Here is a 25,679-nt window from a genome sequence, read left to right as displayed (position 1 = left end):
ACAAAGAATCTCACGATTTAAATTCTGCTTTAATACCTCTTCCAAAATTAGTAACTCTTTAATTAATGGATGCAGATAGCATTCCCATGTTATGGTACAAGAGAGTGTGAGATTGACAAACGAACCGAGCCAGCTGCAGCAATGTTACAGTCACTGTACCAGTATGTGTTGGTGAAGCAGGGACTCGTTTAGGGGAAAATGCTCAAAAGAGGACCACTGCTCCTCTAGAACATTGATTGGCACTCGACGTCGCTTGGACACTGAGGCATCGGGGCGTGGCCGAGCTCCGACTGGTAAAATTAAAGCTGGTTCTGCCAATGACTTGCCGTCATGGGTGAGCTGGTTAAGGGGTGCTCACCGAGCTCCAGCAGACACAATACCAGGCCTTCCCAAAAGGGAGAACCAGATGGATTGAGTCGTGCCAGCAGGCTTCCACTCGGGTAAAAACTGCCCTCTGCAGTGGGCGCGTTTACATTCTTCCAATATCTCTCCCAATTGTTTTGCAGCAGACAGGGGCTGGAGGCCACGTTGCCCCAGCTGGTGGAGGAGGGGTGAGCGCCCCACCTGCTGTACATCAGCTGTAAGCTCTCTGTGTTGGTGAGCCGGTACAGCACTATAGAGAAAGAGTGATTGGCCATCAAGTTTGCAGTCCTCACCCTCCGATACTCTCTGCTCAGACCACGGGCCGCTCCAATGGCTCCATCGCATGCAAGAAATCAACACGCGGATCACTCTGTGGTATCTGGCACTTCAGCCGTTTAGTTCGAGGTGGTCCACAGAGTGAGGGTGCAGATGGCTGCGCTGATTTTCTTTCACGTCATGGGGGAATCAGTTGCCGACTGGACCGCTGCGTTGGTATGTGGCACAGAGTGCATGGCGAGTGCTGTTATGTGAAAGGAGGCCAGATTCGAGGAGACAAACGGTGAGAATCACACACCTGCGGGGAATTTGACTAATCTGTATTCTCCTATGCAGTGAGCAGGGAAAAAAGGACAAAAGGGAAGAGAGAATGGAGCCTCAAAAGAGAGAAAACATGAAGAGTAGTGTGTGTCCGTGTTTGTTTGAGTGAAAGCATAAAAAAAACTAATGTAAAAATAAAGTTGTTTCTGCCAATAATTTGCCCGCCAACCCACTGTTTTTTTCTTCCTCGAACCCAAAGCTCTGCTACAGACACATTTCACAGATTCCCGTAGTTTGGTTCCTGCAACATCTCAATCAGATGTATACCAGGCAATAGAGGAAAAAATGCCCGTCTTAGCCCCTGCTCATGAGGGTGAATCCGTTTCACTCACTTCAAAGAAATGCTCAAGGTTGGCGATACTGTCATATCACATAGTTTCATGGCATGTTAGATGTTTTCAGAAAACCGTGTAGATGATAATAATCAAGATCGTCTTCAAGAGACTCAGGCTACTACAGCCACCACGACGAGCATCGAGCATGGACACTCACGGCATTATTGATGGCGTTCTCCACTTGACTGTAGGTGTTGTTCTCAATTTCACGGTTCTCTGAAATGCTAATATTACTGATGCTGATGTTGAAGATGAGTGCATAGGAGGTGTTTGAAATTCCTGTGGATTACACCAAGCATCCATTAGAATTCAACATATCTCATGCGACTGGGAAAGTAATGTGAACAGCTGTTGCTGTTAAGTTTGAAAATAAAACAAAGACATACTCTGGTAAGTCACATTCAGAACTTTTAGGGTATCAGTGAGATTTGTGAATCGAGAACTCAGCAACGATGTGATGGCACTGAGGGCCAAACTCTCACTGGGAACCGGAGTGAAGGAGTTGAAGACCACTCTGGCCTGCACCATAGCTGAACCAGTACTGAAGACACAAAGCATAATGATTGTTAATCTTTTCAGGCAAAATTTCACAACCATGACTGATATCTCCATTTACTTATACAGGTCTGAAATAATCTTACGTTGTTTTTGGAGTGGCTGTAGAAGACAACAGTGGAACGCTTGAAGTTGATGGAGGACCTGATGTATAAATACCTACTCGAAACAGGATTCATTGAAATGTAAAAGAATTTCAAAAGCCATTCAATCTCACTCAGCACCAATAATACAACAATCCAAAAGGAAGATTGTGGGCGCATCTTACCGCTTTGTTTCTGGAGCTCACTGAGATAGTTGACTGGATTTTAGTATCTCCATTTTGAAAGCTGTACTCAATTTCACCTCCAATCTGCTTTCCTGATAATCTATTTCAAAAGCTGAATATGAAATGGTGTTCATACCCACAACTGTGCAAAAGCAGTAGACAAACTATTATCAATTCAGAAATCTGTGCTGCTTCGGACTTACGTGTAGTTGGAGGACTTGGGTGTAAATGGATCTGCATTAGGTGCATTGAGCAGTGTGTTTAGCTAGAGAAAGTCAAATGTTTAGAGTTAAATGACAAAGAATCTCACGATTTAAATTCTGCTTTAATACCTCTTCCAAAATTAGTAACTCTTTAATTAATGGATGCAGATAGCATTCCCATGTTATGGTACAAGAGAGTGTGAGATTGACAAACGAACCGAGCCAGCTGCAGCAATGTTACAGTCACTGTACCAGTATGTGTTGGTGAAGCAGGGACTCGTTTAGGGGAAAATGCTCAAAAGAGAACCACTGCTCCTCTAGAACATTGATTGGCACTCGACGTCGCTTGGACACTGAGGCATCGGGGCGTGGCCGAGCGCCGACTGGTAAAATTAAAGCTGGTTCTGCCAATGACTTGCCGTCATGGGTGAGCTGGTGAAGGTGCTCACCGAGCTCCAGCAGACACAATACCAGGCCTTCCCAAAAGGGAGAACCAGATGGATTGAGTCGTGCCAGCAGGCTTCCACTCGGGTAAAACTGCCCTCTGCAGTGGGCCGCGTTTACATTCTTCCAATATCTCTCTCCCAATTGTTTTGCAGCAGACAGGGGGCTGGAGGCCACGTTGCCCCTGCTGGTGGAGGAGGGGTAAGCGCCCCACCTGCTGTACATCAGCTGTAAGCTCTCTGTGTTGGTGAGCCGGTACAGCACTATAGAGAAAGAGTGATTGGCCATCAAGTTTGCAGTCCTCACCCTCCGATTCTCTCTGCTCAGACCACGGGCCGCTCAATGGCTCCATCGCATGCAAGAAATCAACACGCGGATCACTCTGTGGTATCTGGCACTTCAGCCGTTTAAGTTCGAGGTGGTCCACAGAGTGAGGGTGCAGATGGCTGCGGCTGATTTTCTTTCACGTCATGGGGGGGAATCAGTTGCCGACTGGACCGCGCGTTGGTATGTGGCACAGAGTGCATGGCCGAGTGCTGTTATGTGAAAGGAGGCCAGATTCGGAGGAGACAAACGGTGAGAATCACACACCTGCGGGGAATTTGACTAATCTGTATTCTCCTATGCAGTGAGCAGGGAAAAAAGGACAAAAGGGAAGAGAGAATGGAGCCTCAAAAGAGAAAACATGAAGAGTAGTGTGTGTCCGTGTTTGTTTGAGTGAAAGCATAAAAAAAACTAATGTAAAAATAAAGTTGTTTCTGCCAATAATTTGCCCGCCAACCCACTGTTTTTTCTTCCTCGAACCCAAAGCTCTGCTACAGACACATTTCACAGATTCCGTAGTTTGGTTCCTGCAACATCTCAATCAGATGTATACCAGGCAATAGAGGAAAAAATGCCCGTCTTAGCCCCTGCTCATGAGGGTGAATCCGTTTCACTCACTTCAAAGAAATGCTCAAGGTTGGCGATACTGTCATATCACATAGTTTAATGGCATGTTAGATGTTTTCAGAAAACCGTAGATGATATCAATCAAGATCGTCTTCAAGAGACTCAGGCTACTACAGCCACCACAACGAGCATCGAGCATGGACACTCACGGCATTATTGATGGCGTTCTCCACTTGACTGTAGGTGTTGTTCTCAATTTCACGGTTCTCTGAAATGCTAATATTACTGATGCTGATGTTGAAGATGAGTGCATAGGAGGTGTTTGAAATTCCTGTGGATTACACCAAGCATCCATTAGAATTCAACATATCTCATGCGACTGGGAAAGTAATGTGAACAGCTGTTGCTGTTAAGTTTGAAAATAAAACAAAGACATACTCTGGTAAGTCACATTCAGCACTTTTAGGGTATCAGTGAGATTTGTGAATCGAGAACTCAGCAACGATGTGATGGCACTGAGGCCAAACTCTCACTGGGAACCGGAGTGAAGGAGTTGAAGACCACTCTGGCCTGCACCATAGCTGAACCAGTACTGAAGACACAAAGCATAATGATTGTTAATCTTTTCAGGCAAAATTTCACAACCATGACTGATATCTCCATTTACTTATACAGGTCTGAAATAATCTTACGTTGTTTTGGAGTGGCTGTAGAAGACAACAGTGGAACGCTTGAAGTTGATGGAGGACCTGATGTATAAATACCTACTCGAAACAGGATTCATTGAAATGTAAAAGAATTTCAAAAGCCATTCAATCTCACTCAGCACCAATAATACAACAATCCAAAAGGAAGATTGTGGAGCGCATCTTACCGCTTTGTTTCTGGAGCTCACTGAGATAGTTGACTGGATTTTTAGTATCTCCATTTTGAAAGCTGTACTCAATTTCACCTCCAATCTGCTTTCCTGATAATCTATTTCAAAAGCTGAATATGAAATGGTGTTCATACCCACAACTGTGCAAAAGCAGTAGACAAACTATTATCAATTCAGAAATCTGTGCTGCTTCGGACTTACGTGTAGTTGGAGGACTTGGGTGTAAATGGATCTGCATTAGGTGCATTGAGCAGTGTGTTTAGCTAGAGAAAGTCAAATGTTTAGAGTTAAATGACAAAGAATCTCACGATTTAAATTCTGCTTTAATACCTCTTCCAAAATTAGTAACTCTTTAATTAATGGATGCAGATAGCATTCCCATGTTATGGTACAAGAGAGTGTGAGATTGACAAACGAACCGAGCCAGCTGCAGCAATGTTACAGTCACTGTACCAGTATGTGTTGGTGAAGCAGGGACTCGTTTAGGGGAAAATGCTCAAAAGAGGACCACTGCTCCTCTAGAACATTGATTGGCACTCGGCGTCGCTTGGACACTGAGGCATCGGGCGTGGCGGCGCCGACTGGTAAAATTAAAGCTGGTTCTGCCAATGACTTGCCGTCATGGGTGAGCTGGTGAAGGTGCTCACCGAGCTCCAGCAGACACAATACCAGGCCTTCCCAAAAGGGAGAACCAGATGGATTGAGTCGTGCCAGCAGGCTTCCACTGGTAAAACTGCCCTCTGCAGTGGGCGCGTTTACATTCTTCCAATATCTCTCTCCCAATTGTTTTGCAGCAGACAGGGGGCTGGAGGCCACGTTGCCCCAGCTGGTGGAGGAGGGGTGAGCGCCCCACCTGCTGTACATCAGCTGTAAGCTCTCTGTGTTGGTGAGCCGGTACAGCACTATAGAGAAAGAGTGATTGGCCATCAAGTTTGCAGTCCTCACCTCCGATTCTCTCTGCTCAGACCACGGGCCGCTCCAATGGCTCCATCGCATGCAAGAAATCAACACGCGGATCACTCTGTGGTATCTGGCACTTCAGCCGTTTAAGTTCGAGGTGGTCCACAGAGTGAGGGTGCAGATGGCTGCGGCTGATTTTCTTTCACGTCATGGGGGAATCAGTTGCCGACTGGACCGCGTTGGTATGTGGCACAGAGTGCATGGCGAGTGCTGTTATGTGAAAGGAGGCCAGATTCGGAGGAGACAAACGGTGAGAATCACACACCTGCGGGGAATTTGACTAATCTGTGTTCTCCTATGCAGTGAGCAGGGAAAAAAGGACAAAAGGGAAGAGAGAATGGAGCCTCAAAAGAGAAAACATGAAGAGTAGTGTGTCCGTGTTTGTTTGAGTGAAAGCATAAAAAACTAATGTAAAAATAAAGTTGTTTCTGCCAATAATTTGCCCGCCAACCCACTGTTTTTTTCTTCCTCGAACCCAAAGCTCTGCTACAGACACATTTCACAGATTCCCGTAGTTTGGTTCCTGCAACATCTCAATCAGATGTATACCAGGCAATAGAGGAAAAAATGCCCGTCTTAGCCCCTGCTCATGAGGGTGAATCCGTTTCACTCACTTCAAAGAAATGCTCAAGGTTGGCGATACTGTCATATCACATAGTTTAATGGCATGTTAGATGTTTTCAGAAAACCGTGTAGATGATATCAATCAAGATCGTCTTCAAGAGACTCAGGCTACTACAGCCACCACAACGAGCATCGAGCATGGACACTCACGGCATTATTGATGGCGTTCTCCACTTGACTGTAGGTGTTGTTCTCAATTTCACGGTTCTCTGAAATGCTAATATTACTGATGCTGATGTTGAAGATGAGTGCATAGGAGGTGTTTGAAATTCCTGTGGATTACACCAAGCATCCATTAGAATTCAACATATCTCATGCGACTGGGAAAGTAATGTGAACAGCTGTTGCTGTTAAGTTTGAAAATAAAACAAAGACATACTCTGGTAAGTCACATTCAGCACTTTTAGGGTATCAGTGAGATTTGTGAATCGAGAACTCAGCAACGATATGATGGCACTGAGGCCAAACTCTCACTGGGAACCGGAGTGAAGGAGTTGAAGACCACTCTGGCCTGCACCATAGCTGAACCAGTACTGAAGACACAAAGCATAATGATTGTTAATCTTTTCAGGCAAAATTTCACAACCATGACTGATATCTCCATTTACTTATACAGGTCTGAAATAATCTTACGTTGTTTTTGGAGTGGCTGTAGAAGACAACAGTGGAACGCTTGAAGTTGATGGAGGACCTGATGTATAAATACCTACTCGAAACAGGATTCATTGAAATGTAAAAGAATTTCAAAAGCCATTCAATCTCACTCAGCACCAATAATACAACAATCCAAAAGGAAGATTGTGGAGCGCATCTTACCGCTTTGTTTCTGGAGCTCACTGAGATAGTTGACTGGATTTTTAGTATCTCCATTTTGAAAGCTGTACTCAATTTCACCTCCAATCTGCTTTCCTGATAATCTATTTCAAAAGCTGAATATGAAATGGTGTTCATACCCACAACTGTGCAAAAGCAGTAGACAAACTATTATCAATTCAGAAATCTGTGCTGCTTGGACTTACGTGTAGTTGGAGGACTTGGGTGTAAATGGATCTGCATTAGGTGCATTGAGCAGTGTGTTTAGCTAGAGAAAGTCAAATGTTTAGAGTTAAATGACAAAGAATCTCACGATTTAAATTCTGCTTTAATACCTCTTCCAAAATTAGTAACTCTTTAATTAATGGATGCAGATAGCATTCCCATGTTATGGTACAAGAGAGTGTGAGATTGACAAACGAACCGAGCCAGCTGCAGCAATGTTACAGTCACTGTACCAGTATGTGTTGGTGAAGCAGGGACTCGTTTAGGGGAAAATGCTCAAAAGAGGACCACTGCTCCTCTAGAACATTGATTGGCACTCGACGTCGCTTGGACACTGAGGCATCGGGGCGTGGCCGAGCTCCGACTGGTAAAATTAAAGCTGGTTCTGCCAATGACTTGCCGTCATGGGTGAGCTGGTGAAGGTGCTCACCGAGCTCCAGCAGACACAATACCAGGCCTTCCCAAAAGGGAGAACCAGATGGATTGAGTCGTGCCAGCAGGCTTCCACTCGGGTAAAAACTGCCCTCTGCAGTGGGCCGCGTTTACATTCTTCCAATATCTCTCTCCCAATTGTTTTGCAGCAGACAGGGGGCTGGAGGCCACGTTGCCCCAGCTGGTGGAGGAGGGGTGAGCGCCCCACCTGCTGTACATCAGCTGTAAGCTCTCTGTGTTGGTGAGCCGGTACAGCACTATAGAGAAAGAGTGATTGGCCATCAAGTTTGCAGTCCTCACCCTCCGATTCTCTCTGCTCAGACCACGGGCCGCTCCAATGGCTCCATCGCATGCAAGAAATCAACACGCGGATCACTCTGTGGTATCTGGCACTTCAGCCGTTTAAGTTCGAGGTGGTCCACAGAGTGAGGGTGCAGATGGCTGCGGCTGATTTTCTTTCACGCCATGGGGGGGAATCAGTTGCCGACTGGACCGCGTGTTGGTATGTGGCACAGAGTGCATGGCCGAGTGCTGTTATGTGAAAGGAGGCCAGATTCGGAGGAGACAAACGGTGAGAATCACACACCTGCGGGGAATTTGACTAATCTGTGTTCTCCTATGCAGTGAGCAGGGAAACAAGGACAAAAGGGAAGAGAGAATGGAGCCTCAAAAGAGAGAAAACATGAAGAGTAGTGTGTGTCCGTGTTTGTTTGAGTGAAAGTATAACAAAAAACTAATGTAAAAATAAAGTTGTTTCTGCCAATAATTTGCCCGCCAACCCACTGTTTTTTCTTCCTCGAACCCAAAGCTCTGCTACAGACACATTTCACAGATTCCCATAGTTTGGTTCCTGCAACATCTCAATCAGATGTATACCAGGCAATAGAGGAAAAAATGCCCGTCTTAGCCCCTGCTCATGAGGGTGAATCCGTTTCACTCACTTCAAAGAAATGCTCAAGGTTGGCGATACTGTCATATCACATTGTTTCATAACATGTTAGATGTTTTCAGAAAACCGTGTAGATGATATCAATCAAGATCGTCTTCAAGAGACTCAGGCTACTACAGCCACCACAACGAGCATCGAGCATGGACACTCACGGCATTATTGATGGCGTTCTCCACTTGACTGTAGGTGTTGTTCTCAATTTCACGGTTCTCTGAAATGCTAATATTACTGATGCTGATGTTGAAGATGAGTGCATAGGAGGTGTTTGAAATTCCTGTGGATTACACCAAGCATCCATTAGAATTCAACATATCTCATGCGACTGGGAAAGTAATGTGAACAGCTGTTGCTGTTAAGTTTGAAAATAAAACAAAGACATACTCTGGTAAGTCACATTCAGCACTTTTAGGGTATCAGTGAGATTTGTGAATCGAGAACTCAGCAACGATGTGATGGCACTGAGGGCCAAACTCTCACTGGGAACCGGAGTGAAGGAGTTGAAGACCACTCTGGCCTGCACCATAGCTGAACCAGTACTGAAGACACAAAGCATAATGATTGTTAATCTTTTCAGGCAAAATTTCACAACCATGACTGATATCTCCATTTACTTATACAGGTCTGAAATAATCTTACGTTGTTTTTGGAGTGGCTGTAGAAGACAACAGTGGAACGCTTGAAGTTGATGGAGGACCTGATGTATAAATACCTACTCGAAACAGGATTCATTGAAATGTAAAAGAATTTCAAAAGCCATTCAATCTCACTCAGCACCAATAATACAACAATCCAAAAGGAAGATTGTGGAGCGCATCTTACCGCTTTGTTTCTGGAGCTCACTGAGATAGTTGACTGGATTTTTAGTATCTCCATTTTGAAAGCTGTACTCAATTTCACCTCCAATCTGCTTTCCTGATAATCTATTTCAAAAAGCTGAATATGAAATGGTGTTCATACCCACAACTGTGCAAAAGCAGTAGACAAACTATTATCAATTCAGAAATCTGTGCTGCTCGGACTTACGTGTAGTTGGAGGACTTGGGTGTAAATGGATCTGCATTAGGTGCATTGAGCAGTGTGTTTAGCTAGAGAAAGTCAAATGTTTAGAGTTAAATGACAAAGAATCTCACAATTTAAATTCTGCTTTAATACCTCTTCCAAAATTAGTAACTCTTTAATTAATGGATGCAGATAGCATTCCCATGTTATGGTACAAGAGAGTGTGAGATTGACAAACGAACCGAGCCAGCTGCAGCAATGTTACAGTCACTGTACCAGTATGTGTTGGTGAAGCAGGGACTCGTTTAGGGGAAAATGCTCAAAAGAGGACCACTGCTCCTCTAGAACATTGATTGGCACTCGACGTCGCTTGGACACTGAGGCATCGGGCGTGGCGGCGCCGACTGGTAAAATTAAAGCTGGTTCTGCCAATGACTTGCCGTCATGGGTGAGCTGGTGAAGGTGCTCACCGAGCTCCAGCAGACACAATACCAGGCCTTCCCAAAAGGGAGAACCAGATGGATTGAGTCGTGCCAGCAGGCTTCCACTCGGGTAAAAACTGCCCTCTGCAGTGGGCCGCGTTTACATTCTTCCAATATCTCTCTCCCAATTGTTTTGCAGCAGACAGGGGGCTGGAGGCCACGTTGCCCCAGCTGGTGGAGGAGGGGTGAGCGCCCCACCTGCTGTACATCAGCTGTAAGCTCTCTGTGTTGGTGAGCCGGTACAGCACTATAGAGAAAGAGTGATTGGCCATCAAGTTTGCAGTCCTCACCTCCGATACTCTCTGCTCAGACCACGGGCCGCTCAATGGCTCCATCGCATGCAAGAAATCAACACGCGGATCACTCTGTGGTATCTTGCACTTCAGCCGTTTAAGTTCGAGGTGGTCCACAGAGTGAGGGTGCAGATGGCTGCGGCTGATTTTCTTTCACGTCATGGGGGGGAATCAGTTGCCGACTGGACCGCGCGTTGGTATGTGGCACAGAGTGCATGGCCGAGTGCTGTTATGTGAAAGGAGGCCAGATTCGAGGAGACAAACGGTGAGAATCACACACCTGCGGGAATTTGACTAATCTGTATTCTCCTATGCAGTGAGCAGGAAAAAGGACAAAAGGGAAGAGAGAATGGAGCCTCAAAAGAGAAAACATGAAGAGTAGTGTGTGTCCGTGTTTGTTTGAGTGAAAGCATAAAAAAAACTAATGTAAAAATAAAGTTGTTTCTGCCAATAATTTGCCCGCCAACCCACTGTTTTTTTCTTCCTCGAACCCAAAGCTCTGCTACAGACACATTTCACAGATTCCCGTAGTTTGGTTCCTGCAACATCTCAATCAGATGTATACCAGGCAATAGAGGAAAAAATGCCCGTCTTAGCCCCTGCTCATGAGGGTGAATCCGTTTCACTCACTTCAAAGAAATGCTCAAGGTTGGCGATACTGTCATATCACATAGTTTCATGGCATGTTAGATGTTTTCAGAAAACCGTGTAGATGATATCAATCAAGATCGCCTTCAAGAGACTCAGGCTACTACAGCCACCACAACGAGCATCGAGCATGGACACTCACGGCATTATTGATGGCGTTCTCCACTTGACTGTAGGTGTTCTCAATTTCACGGTTCTCTGAAATGCTAATATTACTGATGCTGATGTTGAAGATGAGTGCATAGGAGGTGTTTGAAATTCCTGTGGATTACACCAAGCATCCATTAGAATTCAACATATCTCATGCGACTGGGAAAGTAATGTGAACAGCTGTTGCTGTTAAGTTTGAAAATAAAACAAAGACATACTCTGGTAAGTCACATTCAGCACTTTTAGGGTATCAGTGAGATTTGTGAATCGAGAACTCAGCAACGATATGATGGCACTGAGGGCCAAACTCTCACTGGGAACCGGAGTGAAGGAGTTGAAGACCACTCTGGCCTGCACCATAGCTGAACCAGTACTGAAGACACAAAGCATAATGATTGTTAATCTTTTCAGGCAAAATTTCACAACCATGACTGATATCTCCATTTACTTATACAGGTCTGAAATAATCTTACGTTGTTTTGGAGTGGCTGTAGAAGACAACAGTGGAACGCTTGAAGTTGATGGAGGACCTGATGTATAAATACCTACTCGAAACAGGATTCATTGAAATGTAAAAGAATTTCAAAAGCCATTCAATCTCACTCAGCACCAATAATACAACAATCCAAAAGGAAGATTGTGGAGCGCATCTTACCGCTTTGTTTCTGGAGCTCACTGAGATAGTTGACTGGATTTTAGTATCTCCATTTTGAAAGCTGTACTCAATTTCACCTCCAATCTGCTTTCCTGATAATCTATTTCAAAAAGCTGAATATGAAATGGTGTTCATACCCACAACTGTGCAAAAGCAGTAGACAAACTATTATCAATTCAGAAATCTGTGCTGCTTCGGACTTACGTGTAGTTGGAGGACTTGGGTGTAAATGGATCTGCATTAGGTGCATTGAGCAGTGTGTTTAGCTAGAGAAAGTCAAATGTTTAGAGTTAAATGACAAAGAATCTCACGATTTAAATTCTGCTTTAATACCTCTTCCAAAATTAGTAACTCTTTAATTAATGGATGCAGATAGCATTCCCATGTTATGGTACAAGAGAGTGTGAGATTGACAAACGAACCGAGCCAGCTGCAGCAATGTTACAGTCACTGTACCAGTATGTGTTGGTGAAGCAGGGACTCGTTTAGGGGAAAATGCTCAAAAGAGGACCACTGCTCCTCTAGAACATTGATTGGCACTCGACGTCGCTTGGACACTGAGGCATCGGGGCGTGGCCGAGCGCCGACTGGTAAAATTAAAGCTGGTTCTGCCAATGACTTGCCGTCATGGGTGAGCTGGTGAAGGTGCTCACCGAGCTCCAGCAGACACAATACCAGGCCTTCCCAAAAGGGAGAACCAGATGGATTGAGTCGTGCCAGCAGGCTTCCACTGGTAAAACTGCCCTCTGCAGTGGGCGCGTTTACATTCTTCCAATATCTCTCTCCCAATTGTTTTGCAGCAGACAGGGGGCTGGAGGCCACGTTGCCCCAGCTGGTGGAGGAGGGGTGAGCGCCCCACCTGCTGTACATCAGCTGTAAGCTCTCTGTGTTGGTGAGCCGGTACAGCACTATAGAGAAAGAGTGATTGGCCATCAAGTTTGCAGTCCTCACCTCCGATTCTCTCTGCTCAGACCACGGGCCGCTCCAATGGCTCCATCGCATGCAAGAAATCAACACGCGGATCACTCTGTGGTATCTGGCACTTCAGCCGTTTAAGTTCGAGGTGGTCCACAGAGTGAGGGTGCAGATGGCTGCGGCTGATTTTCTTTCACGCCATGGGGGGGAATCAGTTGCCGACTGGACCGCGCGTTGGTATGTGGCACAGAGTGCATGGCCGAGTGCTGTTATGTGAAAGGAGGCCAGATTCGGAGGAGACAAACGGTGAGAATCACACACCTGCGGGGAATTTGACTAATCTGTGTTCTCCTATGCAGTGAGCAGGGAAACAAGGACAAAAGGGAAGAGAGAATGGAGCCTCAAAAGAGAGAAAACATGAAGAGTAGTGTGTGTCCGTGTTTGTTTGAGTGAAAGCATAAAAAAAACTAATGTAAAAATAAAGTTGTTTCTGCCAATAATTTGCCCGCCAACCCACTGTTTTTTTCTTCCTCGAACCCAAAGCTCTGCTACAGACACATTTCACAGATTCCCATAGTTTGGTTCCTGCAACATCTCAATCAGATGTATACCAGGCAATAGAGGAAAAAATGCCCGTCTTAGCCCCTGCTCATGAGGGTGAATCCGTTTCACTCACTTCAAAGAAATGCTCAAGGTTGGCGATACTGTCATATCACATTGTTTCATAACATGTTAGATGTTTTCAGAAAACCGTGTAGATGATATCAATCAAGATCGTCTTCAAGAGACTCAGGCTACTACAGCCACCACGACGAGCATCGAGCATGGACACTCACGGCATTATTGATGGCGTTCTCCACTTGACTGTAGGTGTTGTTCTCAATTTCACGGTTCTCTGAAATGCTAATATTACTGATGCTGATGTTGAAGATGAGTGCATAGGAGGTGTTTGAAATTCCTGTGGATTACACCAAGCATCCATTAGAATTCAACATAACTCATGCGACTGGGAAAGTAATGTGAACAGCTGTTGCTGTTAAGTTTGAAAATAAAACAAAGACATACTATGGTAAGTCACATTCAGCACTTTTAGGGTATCAGTGAGATTTGTGAATCGAGAACTCAGCAACGATGTGATGGCACTGAGGGCCAAACTCTCACTGGGAACCGGAGTGAAGGAGTTGAAGACCACTCTGGCCTGCACCATAGCTGAACCAGTACTGAAGACACAAAGCATAATGATTGTTAATCTTTTCAGGCAAAATTTCACAACCATGACTGATATCTCCATTTACTTATACAGGTCTGAAATAATCTTACGTTGTTTTGGAGTGGCTGTAGAAGACAACAGTGGAACGCTTGAAGTTGATGGAGGACCTGATGTATAAATACCTACTCGAAACAGGATTCATTGAAATGTAAAAGAATTTCAAAAGCCATTCAATCTCACTCAGCACCAATAATACAACAATCCAAAAGGAAGATTGTGGAGCGCATCTTACCGCTTTGTTTCTGGAGCTCACTGAGATAGTTGACTGGATTTTTAGTATCTCCATTTTGAAAGCTGTACTCAATTTCACCTCCAATCTGCTTTCCTGATAATCTATTTCAAAAGCTGAATATGAAATGGTGTTCATACCCACAACTGTGCAAAAGCAGTAGACAAACTATTATCAATTCAGAAATCTGTGCTGCTTCGGACTTACGTGTAGTTGGAGGACTTGGGTGTAAATGGATCTGCATTAGGTGCATTGAGCAGTGTGTTTAGCTAGAGAAAGTCAAATGTTTAGAGTTAAATGACAAAGAATCTCACAATTTAAATTCTGCTTTAATACCTCTTCCAAAATTAGTAACTCTTTAATTAATGGATGCAGATAGCATTCCCATGTTATGGTACAAGAGAGTGTGAGATTGACAAACGAACCGAGCCAGCTGCAGCAATGTTACAGTCACTGTACCAGTATGTGTTGGTGAAGCAGGGACTCGTTTAGGGGAAAATGCTCAAAAGAGGACCACTGCTCCTCTAGAACATTGATTGGCACTCGACGTCGCTTGGACACTGAGGCATCGGGGCGTGGCCGAGCGCCGACTGGTAAAATTAAAGCTGGTTCTGCCAATGACTTGCCGTCATGGGTGAGCTGGTGAAGGTGCTCACCGAGCTCCAGCAGACACAATACCAGGCCTTCCCAAAAGGGAGAACCAGATGGATTGAGTCGTGCCAGCAGGCTTCCACTCGGGTAAAAACTGCCCTCTGCAGTGGGCCGCGTTTACATTCTTCCAATATCTCTCTCCCCATTGTTTTGCAGATGACTGCATCAGACAGGGGGCTGGAGGCCACGTTGCCCCAGCTGGTGGAGGAGGGGTGAGCGCCCCACCTGCTGTACATCAGCTGTAAGCTCTCTGTGTTGGTGAGCCGGTACAGCACTATAGAGAAAGAGTGATTGGCCATCAAGTTTGCAGTCCTCACCTCCGATACTCTCTGCTCAGACCACGGGCGCTCAATGGATCCATCGCATGCAAGAAATCAACACGCGGATCACTCTGTGGTATCTGGCACTTCAGCCGTTTAAGTTCGAGGTGGTCCACAGAGTGAGGGTGCAGATGGCTGCGGCTGATTTTCTTTCACGTCATGGGGAGGAGTCAGTTGCCGACTGGACCGCGCGTTGGTATGTGGCACAGAGTGCATGGCCGAGTGCTGTTATGTGAAAGGAGGCCAGATTCGGAGGAGACAAACGGTGAGAATCACACACCTGCGGGGAATTTGACTAATCTGTGTTCTCCTATGCAGTGAGCAGGGAAACAAGGACAAAAGGGAAGAGAGAATGGAGCCTCAAAAGAGAGAAAACATGAAGAGTAGTGTGTGTCCGTGTTTGTTTGAGTGAAAGTATAACAAAAAACTAATGTAAAAATAAAGTTGTTTCTGCCAATAATTTGCCCGCCAACCCACTGTTTTTCTTCCTCGAACCCAAAGCTCTGCTACAGACACATTTCACAGATTCCCATAGTTTGGTTCCTGCAACATCTCAATCAGATGTATACCAGGCAATAGAGGAAAAAATGCCCGTCTTAGCCCCTGCTCATGAGGGTGAATCCGTTTCACTCACTTCAAAGAAATGCTCAAGGTTGGCGATACTGTCATATCACATTGTTTCATAACATGTTAGATGTTTTCAGAAAACCGTGTAGATGATATCAATCAAGATCGTCTTCAAGAGACTCAGGCTACTACAGCCACCACGACGAGCATCGAGCATGGACACTCACGGCATTATTGATGGCGTTCTCCACTTGACTGTAGGTGTTCTCAATTTCACGGTTCTCTGAAATGCTAATATTACTGATGCTGATGTTGAAGATGAGTGCATAGGAGGTGTTTGAAATTCCTGTGGATTACACCAAGCATCCATTAGAATTCAACATAACTCATGCGACTGGGAAAGTAATGTGAACAGCTGTTGCTGTTAAGTTTGAAAATAAAACAAAGACATACTATGGTAAGTCACATTCAGCACTTTTAGGGTATCAGTGAGATTTGTGAATCGAGAACTCAGCAACGATGTGATGGCACTGAGGGCCAAACTCTCACTGGGAACCGGAGTGAAGGAGTTGAAGACCACTCTGGCCTGCACCATAGCTGAACCAGTACTGAAGACACAAAGCATAATGATTGTTAATCTTTTCAGGCAAAATTTCACAACCATGACTGATATCTCCATTTACTTATACAGGTCTGAAATAATCTTACGTTGTTTTTGGAGTGGCTGTAGAAGACAACAGTGGAACGCTTGAAGTTGATGGAGGACCTGATGTATAAATACCTACTGAAACAGGATTCATTGAAATGTAAAAGAATTTCAAAAGCCATTCAATCTCACTCAGCACCAATAATACAACAATCCAAAAGGAAGATTGTGGAGCGCATCTTACCGCTTTGTTTCTGGAGCTCACTGAGATAGTTGACTGGATTTTTAGTATCTCCATTTTGAAAGCTGTACTCAATTTCACCTCCAATCTGCTTTCCTGATAATCTATTTCAAAAAGCTGAATATGAAATGGTGTTCATACCCACAACTGTGCAAAAGCAGTAGACAAACTATTATCAATTCAGAAATCTGTGCTGCTTCGGACTTACGTGTAGTTGGAGGACTTGGGTGTAAATGGATCTGCATTAGGTGCATTGAGCAGTGTGTTTAGCTAGAGAAAGTCAAATGTTTAGAGTTAAATGACAAAGAATCTCACAATTTAAATTCTGCTTTAATACCTCTTCCAAAATTAGTAACTCTTTAATTAATGGATGCAGATAGCATTCCCATGTTATGGTACAAGAGAGTGTGAGATTGACAAACGAACCGAGCCAGCTGCAGCAATGTTACAGTCACTGTACCAGTATGTGTTGGTGAAGCAGGGACTCGTTTAGGGAAAATGCTCAAAGAGGACCACTGCTCCTCTAGAACATTGATTGGCACTCGGCGTCGCTTGGACACTGAGGCATCGGGCGTGGCGGCGCCGACTGGTAAAATTAAAGCTGGTTCTGCCAATGACTTGCCGTCATGGGTGAGCTGGTGAAGGTGCTCACCGAGCTCCAGCAGACACAATACCAGGCCTTCCCAAAAGGGAGAACCAGATGGATTGAGTCGTGCCAGCAGGCTTCCACTCGGGTAAAAACTGCCCTCTGCAGTGGGCGCGTTTACATTCTTCCAATATCTCTCCCAATTGTTTTGCAGCAGACAGGGGGCTGGAGGCCACGTTGCCCCAGCTGGTGGAGGAGGGGTGAGCGCCCCACCTGCTGTACATCAGCTGTAAGCTCTCTGTGTTGGTGAGCCGGTACAGCACTATAGAGAAAGAGTGATTGGCCATCAAGTTTGCAGTCCTCACCCTCCGATACTCTCTGCTCAGACCACGGGCCGCTCCAATGGATCCATCGCATGCAAGAAATCAACACGCGGATCACTCTGTGGTATCTGGCACTTCAGCCGTTTAAGTTCGAGGTGGTCCACAGAGTGAGGGTGCAGATGGCTGCGGCTGATTTTCTTTCACGTCATGGGGAGGAGTCAGTTGCCGACTGGACCGCGCGTTGGTATGTGGCACAGAGTGCATGGCCGAGTGCTGTTATGTGAAAGGAGGCCAGATTCGGAGGAGACAAACGGTGAGAATCACACACCTGCGGGGAATTTGACTAATCTGTGTTCTCCTATGCAGTGAGCAGGGAAACAAGGACAAAAGGGAAGAGAGAATGGAGCCTCAAAAGAGAGAAAACATGAAGAGTAGTGTGTGTCCGTGTTTGTTTGAGTGAAAGTATAACAAAAAACTAATGTAAAAATAAAGTTGTTTCTGCCAATAATTTGCCCGCCAACCCACTGTTTTTTCTTCCTCGAACCCAAAGCTCTGCTACAGACACATTTCACAGATTCCCATAGTTTGGTTCCTGCAACATCTCAATCAGATGTATACCAGGCAATAGAGGAAAAATGCCGTCTTAGCCCCTGCTCATGAGGGTGAATCCGTTTCACTCACTTCAAAGAAATGCTCAAGGTTGGCGATACTGTCATATCACATTGTTTCATAACATGTTAGATGTTTTCAGAAAACCGTGTAGATGATATCAATCAAGATCGTCTTCAAGAGACTCAGGCTACTACAGCCACCACGACGAGCATCGAGCATGGACACTCACGGCATTATTGATGGCGTTCTCCACTTGACTGTAGGTGTTCTCAATTTCACGGTTCTCTGAAATGCTAATATTACTGATGCTGATGTTGAAGATGAGTGCATAGGAGGTGTTTGAAATTCCTGTGGATTACACCAAGCATCCATTAGAATTCAACATAACTCATGCGACTGGGAAAGTAATGTGAACAGCTGTTGCTGTTAAGTTTGAAAATAAAACAAAGACATACTCTGGTAAGTCACATTCAGCACTTTTAGGGTATCAGTGAGATTTGTGAATCGAGAACTCAGCAACGATGTGATGGCACTGAGGGCCAAACTCTCACTGGGAACCGGAGTGAAGGAGTTGAAGACCACTCTGGCCTGCACCATAGCTGAACCAGTACTGAAGACACAAAGCATAATGATTGTTAATCTTTTCAGGCAAAATTTCACAACCATGACTGATATCTCCATTTACTTATACAGGTCTGAAATAATCTTACGTTGTTTTTGGAGTGGCTGTAGAAGACAACAGTGGAACGCTTGAAGTTGATGGAGGACCTGATGTATAAATACCTACTCGAAACAGGATTCATTGAAATGTAAAAGAATTTCAAAAGCCATTCAATCTCACTCAGCACCAATAATACAACAATCCAAAAGGAAGATTGTGGAGCGCATCTTACCGCTTTGTTTCTGGAGCTCACTGAGATAGTTGACTGGATTTTTAGTATCTCCATTTTGAAAGCTGTACTCAATTTCACCTCCAATCTGCTTTCCTGATAATCTATTTCAAAAGCTGAATATGAAATGGTGTTCATACCCACAACTGTGCAAAAGCAGTAGACAAACTATTATCAATTCAGAAATCTGTGCTGCTTCGACTTACGTGTAGTTGGAGGACTTGGGTGTAAATGGATCTGCATTAGGTGCATTGAGCAGTGTGTTTAGCTAGAGAAAGTCAAATGTTTAGAGTTAAATGACAAAGAATCTCACAATTTAAATTCTGCTTTAATACCTCTTCCAAAATTAGTAACTCTTTAATTAATGGATGCAGATAGCATTCCCATGTTATGGTACAAGAGAGTGTGAGATTGACAAACGAACCGAGCCAGCTGCAGCAATGTTACAGTCACTGTACCAGTATGTGTTGGTGAAGCAGGGACTCGTTTAGGGGAAAATGCTCAAAAGAGGACCACTGCTCCTCTAGAACATTGATTGGCACTCGGCGTCGCTTGGACACTGAGGCATCGGGCGTGGCGGCGCCGACTGGAAAAATTAAAGCTGGTTCTGCCAATGACTTGCCGTCATGGGTGAGCTGGTGAAGGTGCTCACCGAGCTCCAGCAGACACAATACCAGGCCTTCCCAAAAGGGAGAACCAGATGGATTGAGTCGTGCCAGCAGGCTTCCACTCGGGTAAAAACTGCCCTCTGCAGTGGGCCGCGTTTACATTCTTCCAATATCTCTCTCCCAATTGTTTTGCAGCAGACAGGGGCTGGAGGCCACGTTGCCCCAGCTGGTGGAGGAGGGGTGAGCGCCCCACCTGCTGTACATCAGCTGTAAGCTCTCTGTGTTGGTGAGCCGGTACAGCACTATAGAGAAAGAGTGATTGGCCATCAAGTTTGCAGTCCTCACCCTCCGATTCTCTCTGCTCAGACCACGGGCCGCTCCAATGGCTCCATCGCATGCAAGAAATCAACACGCGGATCACTCTGTGGTATCTGGCACTTCAGCCGTTTAAGTTCGAGGTGGTCCACAGAGTGAGGGTGCAGATGGCTGCGGCTGATTTTCTTTCACGCCATGGGGGAATCAGTTGCCGACTGGACCGCGTTGGTATGTGGCACAGAGTGCATGGCGAGTGCTGTTATGTGAAAGGAGGCCAGATTCGGAGGAGACAAACGGTGAGAATCACACACCTGCGGGGAATTTGACTAATCTGTGTTCTCCTATGCAGTGAGCAGGGAAAAAAGGACAAAAGGGAAGAGAGAATGGAGCCTCAAAAGAGAAAACATGAAGAGTAGTGTGTGTCCGTGTTTGTTTGAGTGAAAGCATAAAAAACTAATGTAAAAATAAAGTTGTTTCTGCCAATAATTTGCCCGCCAACCCACTGTTTTTTCTTCCTCGAACCCAAAGCTCTGCTACAGACACATTTCACAGATTCCGTAGTTTGGTTCCTGCAACATCTCAATCAGATGTATACCAGGCAATAGAGGAAAAAATGCCCGTCTTAGCCCCTGCTCATGAGGGTGAATCCGTTTCACTCACTTCAAAGAAATGCTCAAGGTTGGCGATACTGTCATATCACATAGTTTCATGGCATGTTAGATGTTTTCAGAAAACCGTGTAGATGATATCAATCAAGATCGTCTTCAAGAGACTCAGGCTACTACAGCCACCACAACGAGCATCGAGCATGGACACTCACGGCATTATTGATGGCGTTCTCCACTTGACTGTAGGTGTTGTTCTCAATTTCACGGTTCTCTGAAATGCTAATATTACTGATGCTGATGTTGAAGATGAGTGCATAGGAGGTGTTTGAAATTCCTGTGGATTACACCAAGCATCCATTAGAATTCAACATATCTCATGCGACTGGGAAAGTAATGTGAACAGCTGTTGCTGTTAAGTTTGAAAATAAAACAAAGACATACTCTGGTAAGTCACATTCAGCACTTTTAGGGTATCAGTGAGATTTGTGAATCGAGAACTCAGCAACGATGTGATGGCACTGAGGCCAAACTCTCACTGGGAACCGGAGTGAAGGAGTTGAAGACCACTCTGGCCTGCACCATAGCTGAACCAGTACTGAAGACACAAAGCATAATGATTGTTAATCTTTTCAGGCAAAATTTCACAACCATGACTGATATCTCCATTTACTTATACAGGTCTGAAATAATCTTACGTTGTTTTTGGAGTGGCTGTAGAAGACAACAGTGGAACGCTTGAAGTTGATGGAGGACCTGATGTATAAATACCTACTCGAAACAGGATTCATTGAAATGTAAAGAATTTCAAAAGCCATTCAATCTCACTCAGCACCAATAATACAACAATCCAAAAGGAAGATTGTGGAGCGCATCTTACCGCTTTGTTTCTGGAGCTCACTGAGATAGTTGACTGGATTTTTAGTATCTCCATTTTGAAAGCTGTACTCAATTTCACCTCCAATCTGCTTTCCTGATAATCTATTTCAAAAAGCTGAATATGAAATGGTGTTCATACCCACAACTGTGCAAAAGCAGTAGACAAACTATTATCAATTCAGAAATCTGTGCTGCTTCGGACTTACGTGTAGTTGGAGGACTTGGGTGTAAATGGATCTGCATTAGGTGCATTGAGCAGTGTGTTTAGCTAGAGAAAGTCAAATGTTTAGAGTTAAATGACAAAGAATCTCACAATTTAAATTCTGCTTTAATACCTCTTCCAAAATTAGTAATTCTTTAATTAATGGATGCAGATAGCATTCCCATGTTATGGTACAAGAGAGTGTGAGATTGACAAACGAACCGAGCCAGCTGCAGCAATGTTACAGTCACTGTACCAGTATGTGTTGGTGAAGCAGGGACTCGTTTAGGGGAAAATGCTCAAAAGAGGACCACTGCTCCTCTAGAACATTGATTGGCACTCGACGTCGCTTGGACACTGAGGCATCGGGGCGTGGCCGAGCGCCGACTGGTAAAATTAAAGCTGGTTCTGCCAATGACTTGCCGTCATGGGTGAGCTGGTGAAGGTGCTCACCGAGCTCCAGCAGACACAATACCAGGCCTTCCCAAAAGGGAGAACCAGATGGATTGAGTCGTGCCAGCAGGCTTCCACTGGTAAAACTGCCCTCTGCAGTGGGCCGCGTTTACATTCTTCCAATATCTCTCTCCCAATTGTTTTGCAGCAGACAGGGGGCTGGAGGCCACGTTGCCCCAGCTGGTGGAGGAGGGGTGAGCGCCCCACCTGCTGTACATCAGCTGTAAGCTCTCTGTGTTGGTGAGCCGGTACAGCACTATAGAGAAAGAGTGATTGGCCATCAAGTTTGCAGTCCTCACCCTCCGATACTCTCTGCTCAGACCACGGGCCGCTCCAATGGCTCCATCGCATGCAAGAAATCAACACGCGGATCACTCTGTGGTATCTGGCACTTCAGCCGTTTAAGTTCGAGGTGGTCCACAGAGTGAGGGTGCAGATGGCTGTGGCTGATTTTCTTTCACGTCATGGGGAGGAGTCAGTTGCCGACTGGACCGCGCGTTGGTACGTGGCACAGAGTGCATGGCCGAGTGCTGTTATGTGAAAGGAGGCCAGATTCGGAGGAGACAAACGGTGAGAATCACACACCTGCGGGGAATTTGACTAATCTGTGTTCTCCTATGCAGTGAGCAGGGAAAAAAGGACAAAAGGGAAGAGAGAATGGAGCCTCAAAAGAGAGAAAACATGAAGAGTAGTGTGTGTCCGTGTTTGTTTGAGTGAAAGCATAAAAAAAACTAATGTAAAAATAAAGTTGTTTCTGCCAATAATTTGCCCGCCAACCCACTGTTTTTTTCTTCCTCGAACCCAAAGCTCTGCTACAGACACATTTCACAGATTCCCGTAGTTTGGTTCCTGCAACATCTCAATCATATGTATACCAGGCAATAGAGGGAAAAATGCCCGTCTTAGCCCCTGCTCATGAGGGTGAATCCGTTTCACTCACTTCAAAGAAATGCTCAAGGTTGGCGATACTGTCATATCACATAGTTTCATGGCATGTTAGATGTTTTCAGAAAACCGTGTAGATGATATCAATCAAGATCGTCTTCAAGAGACTCAGGCTACTACAGCCACCACGACGAGCATCGAGCATGGACACTCACGGCATTATTGATGGCGTTCTCCACTTGAGTGTAGGTGTTGTTCTCAATTTCACGGTTCTCTGAAATGCTAATATTACTGATGCTGATGTTGAAGATGAGTGCATAGGAGGTGTTTGAAATTCCTGTGGATTACACCAAGCATCCATTAGAATTCAACATATCTCATGCGACTGGGAAAGTAATGTGAACAGCTGTTGCTGTTAAGTTTGAAAATAAAACAAAGACATACTCTGGTAAGTCACATTCAGCACTTTTAGGGTACCAGTGAGATTTGTGAATCGAGAACTCAGCAACGATGTGATGGCACTGAGGGCCAAACTCTCACTGGGAACCGGAGTGAAGGGGTTGAAGACCACTCTGGCCTGCACCATAGCTGAACCAGTACTGAAGACACAAAGCATAATGATTGTTAATCTTTTCAGGCAAAATTTCACAACCATGACTGATATCTCCATTTACTTATACAGGTCTGAAATAATCTTACGTTGTTTTTGGAGTGGCTGTAGAAGACAACAGTGGAACGCTTGAAGTTGATGGAGGACCTGATGTATAAATACCTACTCGAAACAGGATTCATTGAAATGTAAAAGAATTTCAAAAGCCATTTAATCTCACTCAGCACCAATAATACAACAATCCAAAAGGAAGATTGTGGAGCACATCTTACCGCTTTGTTTCTGGAGCTCACTGAGATAGTTGATTAGATTATTGATATCTCCATATTGAATTATTTTCTCAATTTCACCTCCAGTTGGCTTTCCTGATAATCTATATATAAAAAAACAGATTATGAAATGGTGTTCATACCCAGAAATGTGAAATAGCAGTAGACAAACTATTATCAATTCAGAAATCTGTGCTGCTTCGGACTTACGTGTAGTTGAAGGACTTTGGCGTTAACAGTTCAGCACCAGGTGCACTCAGAAGTGTCTTAAGCTGGAGAAATTAAATATTTTTCAGGTTAGTGTGAAAAGATAAATACTTAAAAATAAGTTCACCTTAAACAATTTTTTTAACCTCAAGTTTTTTTGTCTTTTGGATATATGAAATGGCTCAGCCCTTGCTTGACCTTAGTGCAGCTTTTGACACCATTTGTCATAAGATTCTCCTTTACAGTGTAGAAAATGTTGATCAAGATGAAGGTGCATTGGAGAAATCTGTTTAATGATGTTATAATTTTAATAAAGTGTGTAATGAACATTTACAATATTTCTCTAAATTCTAATAATAGTGTTGTACCTTTGCGAACAGGGTTGCACAAGCAAGTGCACTCTTAGTGTCAATCCCAAGCCCGTATAAATGGGGAGGGGTGCATTAGGAAGGGCATCCAGTGTAAAACATGTGCGAAATCAAATGTGCGGATCACGAATCAGAATTTCATACCAGATCGGTCGAGGCCCAAGTTTCTAACGGCCACCACAGGTATTGTTAGCCAACAGGGTACCGGGAAATTGGGCTACTGTTGCCCGAAGGAGAAGAAGGAGAGGAGGAAGACATCTACAGAGACAGCAGGGCAAGAAGAAGTAGAGGAGAGTGGATGTTCGGGTTGGTACTCTAAATGTTGCTACTATGACTGGTAAAGGGAGAGAGGGAGCTGATATGATGGAGAGGAGAAAGGTAGCTATGTTGTGTGTTCAGAAGACCAAGTGGAAAGGAAGGAAGGCCAGGAAAATTGGAGGTGTTTAAACTGTTCTATCATGGTGTGGATGGAAAAAGGATGATTGGGCAACTACTGCAAAAGTGATAATTGAGACAGCTAGGAAGGTACTTGGTGTAACATCTGGAAATAGAAAGGAAGATAAAGAGACATCGTGGTGGAATGAGGAGAGCATAAGGAGAAAGAGGTTTAAGGTGAAATTTGGACTGCATCAAGGATCGACTCAGCCCTTTACTGTTTGCAGTGGTGATTTACAGGTTGATGGACGAGGTCAGACAGGAGTCTTCATGGACTATGATGTTTGTGGATAATATTGTGATTGGTGTTGAGAGTAGGGAGCAGGTGGAGAAGAGCCTGGAGAGGTGGAGGTACACGCTGGAGAGAAGGGGAATGGAAGTCAGTAGGAGTAAGACAGAGTACATGTGTGTGAATGAGAGGGAGGGCAGAGGAGTGGTGCGGTTGCATGGAGAAGAGGTGGAGAAGGTGGATGAATGTAGGTACCTGAGGTCAACAGTGCAAAGTAATGGAGAGTGTGTTAGAGAAGTGAAGAAAAGAGTGCAGGCAGGGTGGAGTGGGTGGAGAAGAGTGATAGCAGGAGTGATTTGTGATAGAAGAGTATCTGTGAGAGTGTAAGGGAAAGTTTATAGGACTGTGGTGAGACCTGGGATGTTGTATGGTTTAGATACAGTGGCATTGACTAAAAGACAGGAGGTGGAGCTGGAGGTAGCAGAGCTGAAGATGCTGAGATTTTCATTGGTAGTGACACGAATGGACAGAATTACAAACAACTTTATTAGAGTAACAGTGCATGTAGGATGTTTTAGGGACATAGTGTGAGAGGCCTGAT

The 25,679-nt window shown here is 44.8% G+C and overlaps 1 protein-coding gene and 2 long non-coding RNA genes across 3 annotated transcripts; all 3 read right to left on the bottom strand.

Moving 5' to 3' along the window:
• Nucleotides 1-2,157: 2,157 nt before the first annotated feature.
• Nucleotides 2,158-4,177, bottom strand: LOC124403689. Its single transcript, XR_006928929.1, has 4 exons — nt 4,095-4,177; nt 3,866-3,987; nt 2,322-2,383; nt 2,158-2,218 (listed from the first exon to the last, which is right to left on the bottom strand). It is a non-coding gene; the product is annotated as an uncharacterized LOC124403689 (long non-coding RNA).
• Nucleotides 4,178-4,353: 176 nt separating this feature from the next.
• On the bottom strand, nt 4,354-6,579 carry LOC124403151. The gene is made up of 5 exons (XR_006928846.1): nt 6,497-6,579; nt 6,268-6,389; nt 4,735-4,796; nt 4,531-4,631; nt 4,354-4,420 (listed from the first exon to the last, which is right to left on the bottom strand). It is a non-coding gene; the product is annotated as an uncharacterized LOC124403151 (long non-coding RNA).
• A 6,896-nt stretch (nt 6,580-13,475) lies between these two features.
• Nucleotides 13,476-21,062, bottom strand: LOC124396850 (mucin-5AC-like). Its single transcript, XM_046866199.1, has 17 exons — nt 20,986-21,062; nt 20,757-20,878; nt 19,220-19,281; nt 19,017-19,117; nt 18,834-18,906; nt 18,579-18,733; nt 18,353-18,471; nt 16,811-16,872; nt 16,606-16,706; nt 16,424-16,496; nt 16,169-16,323; nt 15,943-16,061; nt 14,385-14,446; nt 14,181-14,281; nt 13,980-14,070; nt 13,744-13,898; nt 13,476-13,636 (listed from the first exon to the last, which is right to left on the bottom strand). The coding sequence occupies exons 6-17, from the start codon at nt 18,718-18,720 to the stop codon at nt 13,476-13,478; spliced, it is 1,341 nt and encodes a 446-aa protein (XP_046722155.1). The 5' UTR covers nt 18,721-18,733; nt 18,834-18,906; nt 19,017-19,117; nt 19,220-19,281; nt 20,757-20,878; nt 20,986-21,062.
• Nucleotides 21,063-25,679: the final 4,617 nt, after the last annotated feature.

The sequence above is a fragment of the Silurus meridionalis genome, chromosome 2, assembly GCF_014805685.1.
Source record: "Silurus meridionalis isolate SWU-2019-XX chromosome 2, ASM1480568v1, whole genome shotgun sequence".
In the NCBI taxonomy this organism is placed as follows: domain Eukaryota; kingdom Metazoa; phylum Chordata; class Actinopteri; order Siluriformes; family Siluridae; genus Silurus; species Silurus meridionalis.
Note: the sequence above shows the minus strand (reverse complement) of the source record. Positions and strands in the feature narration are given on the sequence as shown.

What these genes read in the sequence shown, in the direction of transcription:
- LOC124396850 (XM_046866199.1), bottom strand. Translation starts at nt 18,720, where the DNA reads ATGGTGCAGGCCAGAGTGGTCTTCAACTCCTTCACTCCGGTTCCCAGT. An exon ending in CCCAAGTCCTCCAACTACAC is followed by an intron (nt 16,707 to 16,810) that starts GTAAGTCCGAAG and finishes TTTTTGAAATAG; the next exon opens with ATTATCAGGAAAGCAGATTG. An exon ending in GCTGAATGTGACTTACCATA is followed by an intron (nt 16,062 to 16,168) that starts GTATGTCTTTGT and finishes TGTAATCCACAG; the next exon opens with GAATTTCAAACACCTCCTAT.